The sequence below is a fragment of the Pseudovirgaria hyperparasitica genome (assembly GCF_010093815.1).
Source record: "Pseudovirgaria hyperparasitica strain CBS 121739 unplaced genomic scaffold EJ05scaffold_4, whole genome shotgun sequence".
Taxonomy (NCBI): domain Eukaryota; kingdom Fungi; phylum Ascomycota; class Dothideomycetes; order Acrospermales; family Acrospermaceae; genus Pseudovirgaria; species Pseudovirgaria hyperparasitica.
The window spans coordinates 1,479,190-1,493,881 of NW_022985552.1; the positions used below are offsets into that span (position 1 = coordinate 1,479,190).

Here is a 14,692-nt window from a genome sequence, read left to right on the forward strand (position 1 = left end):
ATGTGAAAGCTGGGGAAACTTTTTGATAGTGGGGCCTGATCCATTGCTGGTGGTGGAGTTGAAGCCTTATACTTCTGCCTCAGGCTGACAGGCAGGTCCCTTGTTGTGGAGGCTAATGCATAGGATTGCGGTCTTAAGACGAATATGACTGAATAATGACCTCTTTAAGGTCCTATAAAAACAAGCAACTCATCATCCAATAGCTATATCTGGCGGGACGTGGGCTTAAGGTCTATAAGATGTTTGAGCAAGGCAACTCCTCCCTCCTTCATCTCGTAGATTCAAGTGTAACAGCCTAGATTCATACACTGTATACCAATGTCTGAGACCGCTCCCCGAGTCGTTTCGTATCAATGGTAACCTCCGCATTAGATTATTTGGCCCTGACGTCAAGCATCCAAATACGCCAGGATACAAATATCCGTCATCCTCTCCTCCACCCGTATCTCATGCCGTCTAAACATCTTCACCGTAATCATCCTCAGCTTCATTCACGTAATTTTCTCACATCATCGCTCTGTATACACTCTCGAGCCTCGGCTGAACGTCGCAAGCCATTCATTCATGTATGCGGGTCAACCAAGACTCAAGTCTGTTTTTCTCCATCTTAGGCTCCGTCCTCTTGTCTCGCGATCCGCAAACCTCTCCAGTCCTTCGGAAGCCACGGACTACGCAGGACACAAACTGATTCGCGTCAGGCTACATCCTGATGATGCAGACATCGTTTGGTGTCCAGCCATAGCAGACTGGTAGAGCAAAACAATTGCGCAAGTTCCAGCTACGATTTTGTACAAGATTTCATTTGACGGGGACTAGGCATGTACTGTAAAAAAGCCGAACCTCTATTCAAAGATGAATCACGATACCATGATGGTGTTGAATATTCCGCGTTCCGAAAGAAAAGCCCGTAGCCGGCCAAAGTCCCGGTCTTCGCCGACGCGGACCCACAGTATCACGCAAATGATCTCGACTTTGATTATTTCCAAAACGCATCACAGGCCCATGCATTGCATTTATCAACATCCGACCACGCTCGTGCGCAACCGTTGATAAGCTCTTAGACGCGATTTTCTCGCGATGCCGAGGCACCTCATGACGCGCTTTTGTCACTCACATGGTGGCAACCGCGCCCCTTAATATAGGCATCATAGAAGCATGCTATGCTCCTGTTGCTTTGTCGACACGTTATAGATTTACTTTTTGCGTAAATCAGGCTCAGATAGCCTTCTTGTCCCTCTGACCTTTCGAGATTTGTTGCATATATTTCAACTTGCCATAGACGATGTCAAACTCAGGCAACTATGAGGCCGTAGCGGCTGATATCAAGAAGCTGCTACACCAGCCTGAATACGACGATGGGAGTGCTGGGCCTGTTCTTGTCCGTCTAGCATGGCATAGCGCAGGCACATACGATGCGGAGACCGACACTGGCGGCTCTAACGGCGCCGGAATGCGCTACGAGGTACGTGGTCCCTCGTCCGTCCTCATGTGGGACAATCTCTAAGTCAATCCCAGGCTGAAGGCGGTGATCCAGCCAACGCTGGTCTCCAACATGCGCGTACGTTCCTCGAGCCAGTTAAGGAGAAGCATCCGTGGCTTACGTACGCCGACCTGTGGACGCTCGCCGGCATCATCGCCATCAAAGAAATGGACGGACCAACTATACCATGGAAACCCGGTCGCACAGATTATGTCGATGACAGCAAACTCCCACCTCGTGGTCGACTCCCCGATGGCGCACAAGGCGCTGACCACGTTCGCTTCATATTCTACCGCATGGGCTTCAACGACCAAGAAATCGTGGCGCTGAGCGGAGCTCATAATCTCGGCCGCACGCACAAGGATCGCAGCGGCTTCCATGGACCGTGGGTGCCTAACCCGACACGTTTTTCGAACCAATATTTCCGATTGATGGTAGAATTGGAGTGGAAACCGAAGACTTTGGATAATGGTGTCAAGCAATTCGTGCACTACGATGAGGATCTAGATGAGGAGTTGATGATGCTGCCGAGTGATCTGGCGCTGATTCAGGATAAGGAATTTGCGCCGTGGGTCAAGAAGTATGCCGCAGACAAGGAGCTGTTCTATCGAGATTTTTCGGCCGCGTTTGCGAAGCTCGTTGAGCTGGGAATCAAGCGTGACGAGAGCGGGAAGATTGTCAATGCGGACAATGTGAAGGGTGGATATATATCAGCGCCGAAGAAGAGTAATACACCTGGCAAGCCTCAGTCATCGGGTGACGGGGCGTCGGAGCCTTTGAAGAGAGAAAACGAGGAGTTCAAGGAGAGGGCGAGGTTGTAGAGCTTAGAGCTTAGTGGCTTTGTGCGACGTTATAGAGCACATATAGATTAAAAACTGTGTACCACATAGATCGTCGAAGGCATAAATCGGATATAGACATAGATGTGAACCTCATATCTTACAACCCTTCCGACCTTCTTTGTGGCGATCGCGCTGTGTTTACCTTAGTCCACCAAATCTTGAAGCAGGCAATCTGTTGCGGCTCACCTGTATGCCTTTATACCTCAGGCATTCATATTCCCATATATCAACAAGCGAGTCTACTTCGCTGCTTGTGATTGAAAATGGCAAGTCGATCGACAATAGCGCAATCGTTGGACATCGCGCAGATACAAACCTTACCCTCGGAATAATGAGAGGGGCCTTGGGCATTAGTTCAGGCTAGGCTTAGATAGTATTAGGTGGGCAAGCACGTCGTCTTCCAAGGTTGATAAAGGGTGATCGACATTCGAGGGGTTTATGTTGTACCGTGAATACGCAACTACTTGGACATCGCTTTTTTCGCGCCATCTGGTAATTGAATATCAAATATGTCATTTATACTGAATGAGAAGCGTCTACTTCATTGCCATAGATCTCAGTACAGCGAGGCAATCGACGCTTGCACAGTGAAGCTTTACAGATAGATCTACAGAGTGAGTTCAGACCGTGCGATACTATGTGACCCTCATTATCGCATCTCTCGGCGTAAGGCAGCCACCTGCCCTGTCCATATTCGAAATACAAGGGCCAAGCACTTCAAAACGCTACGTCCCTGCAGACATCATCGTGGGATGACGTACGGAATTGATTTCATAGTTGGCGCCGTCGAGCGCCTGTGTATTCGACACGCCTAAAGTGCCAAAGCATAAAATCGCAGCTACGGCCTTGAGATCGCAGATCCCAGACTATGCCAGCCCTGACATTGATTTCTACCGGAAATGTGGCCTGTCAATCGCTGGCTAGAAATAAACCTCGACGCTAAATCTGTTACCGTTCCGCCTAAGCAGTAGTGGGAGCGGCCCACGAGACCGATACGGGCTCTCGGATCACACACTAGTGCCTTTATACCCTTTCGCCGAAATTTTTAGAGCCCTGAAGGATTGACTCTAGTGCTGATAATGAAAAGGGCAAGTCAACTAAAAGTTCGGCGCCAACCTTGTTGTGTACCTTATAAGATCTGACAGGCAGGCATATCCTTTTCCCATGTACAGTTTCACAATCCTGTACCTCGTTTTCAGCAGTATTCGACATGGCGTCTGATCTTAGTCCGACGCAAAGAGCGAAGCTCGAGAGTGACGACTTGGGTCAAACAACGCTTGCAATTGTCATTGCGTTTGAAGTCGGCGCTCTGGTCGTTGTGCTTATGAGGTTTTATTCACGTATGGCAGTAACGAAGGGGTTGGGGAGGGATGATTGGTTGATGCTCGTCGGCATGCTGTTTTCGATCGGGATGGGCGTTTGTCAGATAATGCGTGAGTGTTCGCGCCTCGATGTGAGGAGTCTGGCTGACTGCATGTAGAGGTTCAATGGGGCTCTGGGAAACATGTTCAATTTCTGTCGCCGTACCAACTGCAGAAGCAGAGATTTGTGAGTAGGATCGAGGACCTTTTTCGACGTTTCGATCAGCCTACTAACTGTTGATAACAGTACCTATACTGGAGCATAGCTCTTTATGGTGTCGCTATTACATTCACGAAGCTCAGTATTCTTCTCTTGTATCGACGCATTTTCCACGCCTCGAAGAGCCTTATGTGGGTCGTGTGGATTCTTGGTTCGTTCGTCCTGTGCTTTGGACTCTCGATTGTGTTTTCTGGACTTTTCACATGCACGCCGGCGAATGGGTTCTGGAATTTAAGCGTGAAGGCAAAATGCGTCAATATGTTTGCGTGAGTACAGCATGAAAGTCGGCTACAGACCTAAGCTAACGGCTCCTAAGGCTCTTTGAAGCCAATGCTGCCATCAACATTGGTACAGACTTCGTCATCACTGTATTACCTCTGCCTAGCATATGGCGACTTGGTCTCCCAATCCACCAGAAGATCGGTGTGAGTTTCATTTTCGCCATCGGGTGGTTGTGAGTTGTCCTGTCCCTTGAGGCACTGTTCCAGTCTGACCAAAGTGATAGCGTTTGTGCAGTATCAGTCTTACGCCTGTACTCACTCATCCGATTCGCACACAACTTCACCGACGCATCTTATTACGGCTCCATGACAGCCTGGTGGTCCTGTATTGAAGTCAACACTGCAATCATCGCCGCATGTATGCCTCCGCTCCGTGCGCTCATAGCCGAGCGATTTCGCGACCTCCGAAAATTAAGCTACAGAAGTATGCGATCGTTCCGACAAGGCAGTCAAACAACAGCCAACACTGATCGCACGCGCGTTTATCCCTTGTGCGAAATACCAGAGGAGCTCGCGCTGACGCCACGCCAACTTGAAGCTGTGCTGCCGAGTCCGGAGCCAAGTGAGCCGTCGATACATGAGGATGAGGAGGACAAGGAGGAGAAGAAGGTGGCGTGGAATAGAACTCCCAAACTATACTCACAGACCAATGGGAGTCGTGGTATACTAAAGTCGCCAGCGCCGAGCTTTCATCCCAGGAGGACCGATCCGGTGCAGCTGGCAATTGAGAGACAGCAGGAGAGCCTTCGGATGCAGTCCGGCTGGCTGGCTGAAACTTCTGATGGTTGAAACGTGTGTAGACGAACCATGACGCTGTCTCCGAAGACTCAATCCGAGTTCCTCGATAGGATTTCGGTGCCGCTGATCGTCGCTATCGAACGTTCGCGCTTGTGCGTCACCCCCGGCGCTGGGCCTCAGCTGCTCTGGTATAGAGATGTGTGCTAGTCCCCGGGAATACAGACGAACTTCAGGCTGTGTCTGAATGACATCAGAGGCAGCACAGGACTGATATACTGTAACTATGTGTTTTTCACGATTGCATGATAGGAACCAAGGGTATTATGTGACGTATGACCGTCTCGTACTTATGCATCATAAGCATGCCCCTCACTCATACTTTCACGTGACTATAAAAAAGACCTGCTCAGCCTCGTCGCAATTGAAAGTCTCTGCTGATCTATCCTCACCTCTCTATTGCCATTACTTTTGAGCCTGGACCGTGATCTCTATTCTCCTCACTTCTCCGCCAGCAGGGTCATCACAATGCGCTTACTCAAAGTCGGTCGCAGTGGATTCAATTTCGCTCCGCCTTGCGATGAAAACAAGGCTCCGCCATATGCAATTCTCTCTCATGTCTGGGGCCGACCCGAGGATGAAGTCCAATACGATGATATTGGCACTGGTAATTGCAAAAAAAAAAAGCTGGGTACCAAAAGCTCTGGTTCTGCAATCGCCAAGCCCAAATAGATCATCTGGAGTACTTCTGGGTCGACACGTGCTGTATTAACAAGAGGGACACTTCTGAGCTCTCAGAAGCACTGGTCTCTATGTTTCGTTGGTACCAAAAGGCTACCAAATGCTATGTGTATCTATCAGATGTCTCGACTACGGTTCATGCCCTGGCTACATCAGAGACAAGTTGGAAGCAGGAATTTCGAATGAGTCGTTGGTTCACTCGGGGCTGGACATTACAAGAGCTTATAGCGCCACGAACTGTCGAGTTCTACTCCAAGGAGGGTGGACGTCTTGGTAACAAGCTCTCACTCGTCGGTGACCTATGCGACCTGACTCACATCGACGCTGATGTTCTCCGTGGTACTACTTCTGTCAGTGACATTAGTGTTGACCAGATATTTTCCTGGGCATCTGGACGTCAAACAACCCGGGAAGAGGACAAAGCCTACTCACTCCTTGGAATGTTTGGGGTCTCAATGTCTATCATATATAATGAAACTCTGGAGAAGGCAATGTTCAGGCTCCGAGAAGAGATTTCGAAGAAGTCTGCCCTTCAAGGCCGATATACGCCTGGAGCCGTTAAGGAACTATTGGCCAGTTTGAAATTCGACGAGTACGGAGCACGTCAACGATCAATCAAAGCGGCCCATGCTAGGACCTGCAAATGGTTCCTGGAGCTTCCATCTTATAAAAGATGGCTAGAGCATCAAGGCACAGACAACCAAGGCTCATTGATATGGATCAGGGGTAAGCCAGGAAGTGGAAAGTCCACCTTGATGAATTTCCTCGACTGTACCAGAAAAAATAACATCACGGGTGATTGAATCCACTTGTCATTTTACTTCAATGCGCGAGGTACAGAGCTGGAAAAAACGACCATCGGCGCATACCGTTCCCTCCTTGTCCAGCTTCTAGAGAAGGTTCCATCGCTGCGTTCGGTGTTGGCTGCCGTAGACTTCGGGTCAACCCGTGGGCCTTTTGGAGAATGGGAATTGGAGCCGTTAAAATACCTCTTATTCACGGCCGTTGAGAATCTCCAGCATCAATATGCTCTATGCTTCATTGATGCTTTAGACGAATGTGGCGAGGCTGAGATCCGAGACATGGTCTACTTCCTTAAAGAGCTTTGCGAGGTTGCAACAACCTCAGACTGCCAAATACGAATATGTTTTGCCAGCAGACACTATCCTAATATTACTCTTCAAGAAGCCGAGAGCATCATACTTGAAAATGAAGCTGGGCACTCAGAAGACATTGAGCGATACCTGAGCAGTATGCTACAGATTGGAAAAACAACTCGTGCCGACATGATAAGAAGAGAAATTCTAAAACGAGCTTCTGGTGTCTTCATGTGGGTCGTGTTGGTGGTAGAACTGCTTAACAAAGAATACGACAAGGGCAGACTTGACAAGATAGAGAAAAAGCTCGAGAAGATACCTGACGACCTACATGCCCTCTTTCGCAGTATTATAGTGAGGGATTCTACGGGAAATGATAAACTAGAAGTCTGCTTACTGTGGGTCCTGTTTGCTCAGAGACCACTGAGTGCTCAAGAGTTGGTCATGGCGATCCTGCATAAAGTTGAGGGCACTATTCCGAGCTCTTCGGACACAGACACTATGGATATGGAGAAGATAATCGTGGATGCGTCAAAAGGCTTGGCCGAGAAGACCAAGGCGAAGAATAATCCCACTATCCAATTTATACATGAGTCTGTCCGTGATTTCCTACTAAACGGTGGTCTCGAGGATGTCAACCCTCGATACGCAACTGACCCCGTTGGAATGAGCCACGAGACGTTAAAATTACAGTGTGAGAAATATATCGCAGCGGTCAACCTACGCCACTATAAGCCATCTGCTAAAAAGTCACGACACGACCACCTTGAAACGCGAGATGCTATCATGAAAAATTTTGGTCTGCTAGGGTACGCGACGGAAAGTATACTATATCATTCGGACAAAGCAGCCAGATACGCGATACCGCAAAATAAGTTCATTAAGGAGTTCGAATTCAATCTCTCCGACTGGATTGAAAAGTATAACGCCTGTGAGAGATTTGTAGCTAGAGGTTATGGACGGGAGACACGAATGGCATACGTTCTCGCGGACAGGGGCTATGCACGTCTCATTGCCCATCACATTGTCGGTGATGCATATGTGGCGCTCGATAATAATTGTCGGTATAAGCTACCGCTTATAGCTGCACTTGCACAGGGTCACAAAGAAGCCGCCATATCACTTCTAAGAGTTCGTGTAGAGCACGCTGAAACGGAACACCTACGTCAGCTATGTAAGGTATATGCAGCTTCAAACGACTGGCGCGGCAAATTCAAAAAGGGGGTCGAGTATACCCAGGGCAACATGAGTCTTCCTACAATTGACCATGCCAATGATGCTTTGCTTAACTTCATTGCTGAGGCAAATGACTATCCATGGTCTCGCTGTGATCGAGACAGATGTATAGTAGCAGCCGCAAATCGAGGTCACCAACGGCTCACCTTTATGTTTTTAAAAGAGATGCCTGGACGTGCTTCAGAAGCCTTCACAGCAGCCGCTTCGCGTGGTCACCGAGGTTTGGTAAGCGCAATCTACAGTGACTATAGGGATCAGCTTGGTAGATTTACAATCAACCATGTCCTCGATACTGCACATGAAAGTCGCCATGACGAAATGGTTGAACATCTATTCGGGCTTGGAATCGATATTAGGCAAAAAGACATTCTTATACCATTTGTCGCCAGAGACGACCAAAAAATTGTGCGACGGTTGCTCGACCTTGGCGCCGACATCAATGGATTACCCAACCACGCGGTTATCATAGAACCTGGAGGATGTGTCAAGAGTTTCAGAGTAAGCTGTATGCGTGACGTTACGATATGGTATCATAAGCCGGGCGTGGTACAACAGCGTCCTCCGAATAATGTCAACATGGATAAATATAGCCCTCTTGAATTAGCCTGTTTTCTCGGCAATGAGAGAATGGTCCGACTACTGCTCGATAAGGGCGCTAGAATAGGCCAGGCACTCCTCGTAACCTTTCTAAGAGACCTTCGATGTGCATCCGGTAGCTGCCTAAGCATCATGCGAATCCTTTGCGACCACGGTGCCAACCCTAATGACGCCCCAGATAGGATACGGAACGACCTAAAGTTGAAGGTTGCCGAAGCGTACAAGACCTCTATAACACCTCCCAACGAGCCTGTTTCTTCAATTCGAGATGGATACTATCATGTCGCATCCGAAAAATTCGGACCCCAGAGGTTTTGAAGAGGAAGCAGAGCAGGTGGAAGATTCGGATTAAATGAATAATGGCTAATATATTTCATGATATTATGTTCCCAACGAGAATCATCGTTGGAATACGTACTAAAGAGGTTACTAAGTAGAGATATTCTTTTACTATATGATACTGCTCTGCACATGGATTTATCTCCTGATCCATAGCTCAATATGAAGCTTGAACAACATACCCCTTCCAAGTAACACGAAAAGACGTAACAGACGGACTAATTACCTAAATTAAGATATTTGTCGTATCGCAAAAGACTTGAATGGTCCTCTCCTACTCGATCCACCCAGTACAACGAAGATCGATTAGTTTCACACTAACACAGCCGAGCTACATTCGTATCCCTGACTAACTTCCGAATTATCCAATAACTCTCTACTCCAGTCTATCAAAGCTGTTTGTATTACAAGGACTAAGAATAGAGACAGGAAAAAAATCGTGTCCGGGTCCTATCGTCCATGTGCCAGAACGTGATCGAAGCTATCACGATGGCAAAGCTTGTGTCATGCGCTGTAGGTACGGCTCACTAAGCTTGAGCTTTAGTAATGCCAGAGGAGGGCTTTTGGATGATAGAGAGTTTAAGAGTAAGCTCTTGTGGTTGAATACAATAGAGGTGAAGATTGTGGTTGGATTATATGGGGCTAACGTGTATAGAATCACTGGCTTGGAGTTCGGTTGTATAGAAACAATTTCGATTCCTATTGGGTAGTGCATGGTATTACTAATGTGTTCTACTATGCATTTTTAAGTAAGAACTCCTTGAAGATCGAGATCCTTTATACAGCGGGAAATTTTTAGCTTGAAACAAACATTGTGCTCTGCTCAACACCGATCGCTCAATGCAATGTAAGACAAAGAAAATCTAAAAGATCTTGCTCTTGCTATCCATCTTCGACTTCTTATCGGCGAAGATATAACGTCTAAAAAGGTTTTTTTTAGATCTGCCTAGAGTCTCTTCGCAACCTCTCTGAAGTAAATTTGATGTCCATTGTCTAGCGGACTTGGTAGATGGTCTAAAATTGTGACCATGTCAGATTTTAACTTGAACTTATACGCGCACCCGGCGTGCACGTTGGTAGAATCTTGGTAGGGTATTGCTTTAATCTTTTTGACCTCTTGGCACAGATATAATAAGCTGTGCTTCACATCTTTGGCTTTCGGAATAGGCCACAGTCCCTTTAGCAGGAGGGCTTTGGTAATACAGCCCATGGTGATAGTGTAGCATTTATCTTTCCTATGTGAAGTGCTGCAGTCCACGCCGGAATAGGCCCTGGAAATTCGACTACTCAGGCATTGGAGAACTCTTCCGATAGCATCCTGACGAATTTTTAGAATGTTACCTACGACACAAGCAATTAGCGAACAAGATCTAAATTTTGAAATGTAGAGCTATGTGCATACTGATAATTCGTGGAGGAGCATCTATCTTCTTCAAGCTCTCAATGTGCATCCGTATATCATAAGAATTATCTGTTTCGTGGGTATGAAGGACCATCGTGTGCGCAAGGCTTGAGAAGTAGCTCTCTAGGCCAAAAGCCCAATATATCTTGAAGTGCGCTGGATCTTCAGCGCAGGAGAGCTCCTGATCTAGGTCCTGGACCCATTTTCGGTAGAATGGAGAGATGGTAGATTGGATCTCAAACTTGTCGACAAACTTTGCCAGGGCAGAGAGCTGTTCCAAGCTGAGGGAACACTGTGGAATCTTCTTAAAATGACCATTAAGAATGTTTAAGACGATCTCAACGGCATATGGACTCTCCTCGGGCCATTCGACAGAATGAACATCTGGTACTACTGTTTGAAGACTCTCTGAGAGTGCCATTGCTAGCATTGGGCCAGCGAGGGCGAGGGCTTTTCGGGAAATGATGAAAGGAACCCTGTTAGCCCCGACAACGAGTGATATGTCATCTGAAACCTTTGGCTGTGTCAAGGGGAGCTGATTGACATCGCCCACGTCTGCGGAGTCTCTGTCGCTTCTGCTGGTGATGTGTTCAGACATGGTTGATTGTGTGTGTATAGTATAGATATGTGAGAGAGCGATGAGAAACTACTAGAAAAGTGCGTGTATAGATTCAATAGAGACTGCCAAGGCACTAAAGCTTTATTATAATTGGTTATTCTAAAGGTGAAGTGAGTGTTGGACCCCTGTACCGTCTGGCCTATTAAAAATGGTTGAAATTTCAAGGTAGAACGATCCTGCGACATAAGACTCCCTAGGTCTCACTTTTAGTTAGTCCATAGCGCAGTAGAATCACGTCTTTACCAGATGGATACTCCTATTTTCGGGTTATTCCAGCTCTTAATCAGAAGAAGTACTGCTAGTATCGGATACACTAGCTCGCCAATGGCTCCAGAACTAAGTATTACCCGAGACCCTATACAAATTAACTAAGCCATTTCATGGCTCAATGCTAATAAGCAATGATTAAAGTATCTTCTATGACCTTCCCATTGTCGAAGAACCACATGGCTAAGGGATGGGTATAGGCTAATCTAAAGGGCAATGAGAGGCATTTAGACTTGAGTACTATTAGACATGGGATAATTATCTTTCAAGGGGTATAGAGACTACCTTACTATAGAATAGATATAGATATCTTTCCAAGATTAAGAGAGCTAGTATAGCTTAAATACCATTAGCAGAGTAATTAGTGTTTGTTAAAGCGTATAAGAACTATATTACTATAGAATAGATATTAGAAATATATAGAGATGAAAAGAAATATTAAAGTAGAAGTACTTCTAGATATAAAATACTTATCTATAGAGAAGCATAGAGACTACCCTACTATAAAATAGATATAAATAACTTAAGAAATTTGGAAGAACTAATTTATCTTAAGTACTATGCTAAAATAGTATAGCCTTATCTAGAGAGTATAGAGACTATCTTACTAATAAATATATACAGCTATATATGAAGGCTAGAGAAGCTCCTTTAGCTTAGGAACTACTAGAAAGAAAAAAAGACTTCTTTAAAGATTATAGTAATTATATTACTATATGATAGATATTAGGCCATTTAAGATGTAAGAAGAGATATCTAAACTTAAGTAGTACTAGTAATGACTAAGTCTCTCTCTAAAAAGATAATTAGATTCTATTACTATAGAGTAGACATAGATAATACTAAAAGATAAGAAGAGGGATTTATGGTAGAGTACTATTAGGAACAGCACGCTCTTCTTTATATTAGTGTAGATTCTACGTGTATAATAAACGGGAATCATAAATGCCCGCCTAAGAGAAGAAGAAACCGCCTAAAGTAGAGCTTGGATCATAAATATATTAGTCTTTAGAGCATGGACACCGCGTAATAATGTGGAGAGTATTCGTTGTATTAAATGGTACCTGTAAAAGTGCGCCTAGAAGTGGAACAGTATCGCTATATTATGGCCACTAAAAGCTAGCATATCTAGAGATAAGCATGAAGAGTAGATGATTACTAGGAATTATAGTAGGAACAATCGTGTATAATAGCTACTATGTGCTAGTGGTTTAGGTACTAAGTGTACTAATGTAATCATGCATGATATTCTTTACATAATCTTATAAATGAATTATAGGATAAAGCATGTTTATATCTCGAAGCGTAAAATTGTATTATCCTATGGCTACTAGCACTGCAAGGAGAAATTGCTATCTCTGTCACTATGCCTACTATCATCAAGGTTATAGGTAGCTCCATCTACTCATGTCGTTTTCTCTTACTCTGTCTTAGATCTTATAGTATTATTTTACACGTCTCTCTCGAACTCCTCAAGTAGAAGACTCCCTAGAGATAGCAATGATGTTATCTATCTCTTGAATTATTATTAGTATGGAATCACGATACACGTTCTAATTTGTTCGCCAGATTATCCAGTCCCTTTCCGCTATCAAACTGCGAAGTGCAAGGTGGAAATGATTCTAAGTACTCTTTGTCGTAGATTAACTTCCTGATGTTGTAATTAATCTTCTCCCGACAGAGTTTGTAGATTGAAATTTTGTTAGTTTAAGTTACTCTCATAGATTATCTTTCCTGGTTCGCATGATATAGTCTATAATAGCGTTAATTACCAAAATAACACATGCTTTTTTAGGGATCCTTCTATCGCCTTACCATAAAGACCTTCAGGCAAAGGGATATCCTCTATCTATCTTTATATTATCGGCCATCATTATACCGCTTCTACCGATACTCGTGGCTTGGATGAGCTACTGGACTTTCATCTTGAAGTCAAGCTGAAACCCGAAGACACAAGTGATCTCGATTCAATGGTTTGATTCTCCTAGAGCTACCTTGTAATTCATCACTAAGTGTTTGCAAACCGCTGTTTGTAGTGTGGGCCGATCACATGATAGAAGTCGTATTTGTGAAACATTTCGGCTATCTAACGGACTATTTTGTCTCATTGCAGCTACTTAGGTATGTCTTGAGTAGTTCTATGAATGGTATTCAGAAGAATGTACATCGCAGACGCGTCGTCTACTAGAAGAGCACTTATAACCTGAGAGGATTCGGCGAAAATGCCATGAAGGAGATTTTTCTATGCCGAACACGCAGCAGCAGCGCCTACACGGCATACAAGGAATGAGGTTCGGGTCTTACAGTTTAGAAAAGCTCCGATCAGAAGTGTAAGGTCCCTACGAGAGCCAACAACCATAGAAGTGAATGTCTTTTGGAAGTTTCTAGTAGCAATTGCTAGAGTTCAGATGTTAAACTGTCTATGTGGCGATAGAGGAGTAGCAAAGGAACTTAGTATCTTACTCACAAAGCAAAGCTATGCAGAGATTGAGCGATTAAGGATATCAATGATAGATGATAGAGACCAACTATGCCATGGATGCGAAGCTATTGTGATTGGATATGGAAGAGATGTAAGCACCCAATAGCAAAGGGAATCCGACGCAGAACTCAACCTTTTTTAGCTTTGATGGCCTAGGACAAGTGGGCCATGTGCGCGTAAAACAGGATAAACCCCAACGGACGAATACACATTCTGTTTAGCACTGGATGTCTTCGATAGAATAACTAGGATAAATTCACTCTATACTTCTAGTTAGATATCTTGTTTCATTCTGCGGCCTGTAAATATTTTATTCTTAGCTCTAGAACAACCGAAATTGAGATAGGAGAACCACTGAAGAACTGGCCAAGAAACAATTACCACTCGTCGACCTCGAATGTCCACACTCTATGATCCATTAGCCTTGACGATCGCTGTTTAATGAGAATTCGGTAGGAGTGGCGAGGCATTTACAGCTTGCACCTCTCTGATATCTTGACCGTTTGACTATGGAAATCAATCGGAGACTGCTCTCCCACCGAAACTGCTACAAAGTGAGTCGTGTAATAGTGATTAATAAATGTCTATTTGCGCACGACTAATTATATCATCGGTATGAGATCTCCCAATATATTTGTTATGGTGCTGCTCTCCGTTGCGGGCTAGCCTCCCCGCTCGTTGTACAAGTCCAATCGAACACTATGCGATTGCCGCATAAGACGCAACCAGTCTTGAGTACATATCTGAACTTCAGGTCGCCAATCTCTAATACACCCTTTTCCACGCTGTATTGTTCGTCGAGTACGTTTATTATGTGTTCCAAGTGACGACAACCGCATTCAATGATGGCTTTGAAAAGCCGAAACCCCCCACGAACTCTAGGAAACTAAATCCTCTCACTGAAAGCCGCTCTCAATGACTAATTTGGTTTTATAGAAAAGCACTGGCGACCTGCTCACAAACCTCGCCCATAAAGATATCGGAACCAGTAAT

At 45.1% G+C, this 14,692-nt stretch overlaps 5 protein-coding genes across 5 annotated transcripts; 4 read left to right on the forward strand and 1 right to left on the reverse strand.

Annotated features, from left to right (window-relative positions):
• Positions 1-1,166: 1,166 nt before the first annotated feature.
• EJ05DRAFT_288001 (heme peroxidase) lies at positions 1,167-2,381 on the forward strand. Its single transcript, XM_033740495.1, has 2 exons — positions 1,167-1,462; positions 1,516-2,381. Exons 1-2 carry the CDS (start codon positions 1,283-1,285, stop codon positions 2,299-2,301), a joined length of 966 nt encoding a protein of 321 aa, XP_033602975.1. The 5' UTR covers positions 1,167-1,282; the 3' UTR covers positions 2,302-2,381.
• A 963-nt stretch (positions 2,382-3,344) lies between these two features.
• Positions 3,345-4,530, forward strand: EJ05DRAFT_474395 (uncharacterized protein). The gene is made up of 4 exons (XM_033743596.1): positions 3,345-3,755; positions 3,803-3,870; positions 3,931-4,169; positions 4,220-4,530. The coding sequence occupies exons 1-4, from the start codon at positions 3,533-3,535 to the stop codon at positions 4,359-4,361; spliced, it is 672 nt and encodes a 223-aa protein (XP_033602976.1). The 5' UTR covers positions 3,345-3,532; the 3' UTR covers positions 4,362-4,530.
• EJ05DRAFT_474396 (uncharacterized protein) lies at positions 4,258-5,294 on the forward strand. Its single transcript, XM_033743597.1, has 2 exons — positions 4,258-4,357; positions 4,409-5,294. Exon 2 carries the CDS (start codon positions 4,491-4,493, stop codon positions 4,971-4,973), a length of 483 nt encoding a protein of 160 aa, XP_033602977.1. The 5' UTR covers positions 4,258-4,357; positions 4,409-4,490; the 3' UTR covers positions 4,974-5,294.
• A 71-nt stretch (positions 5,295-5,365) lies between these two features.
• EJ05DRAFT_509055 (uncharacterized protein) lies at positions 5,366-8,908 on the forward strand (the record flags this gene model as incomplete). Its single annotated transcript, XM_033748067.1, has 3 exons — positions 5,366-5,586; positions 5,643-6,431; positions 6,495-8,908. The coding sequence occupies exons 1-3, from the start codon at positions 5,448-5,450 to the stop codon at positions 8,906-8,908; spliced, it is 3,342 nt and encodes a 1,113-aa protein (XP_033602978.1). The 5' UTR covers positions 5,366-5,447.
• A 967-nt stretch (positions 8,909-9,875) lies between these two features.
• Positions 9,876-10,929, reverse strand: EJ05DRAFT_484249 (uncharacterized protein; the record flags this gene model as incomplete). The annotated part of the gene is made up of 2 exons (XM_033745321.1): positions 9,876-10,270; positions 10,332-10,929. The coding sequence occupies 2 exons, from the start codon at positions 10,927-10,929 to the stop codon at positions 9,876-9,878; spliced, it is 993 nt and encodes a 330-aa protein (XP_033602979.1).
• Positions 10,930-14,692: the final 3,763 nt, after the last annotated feature.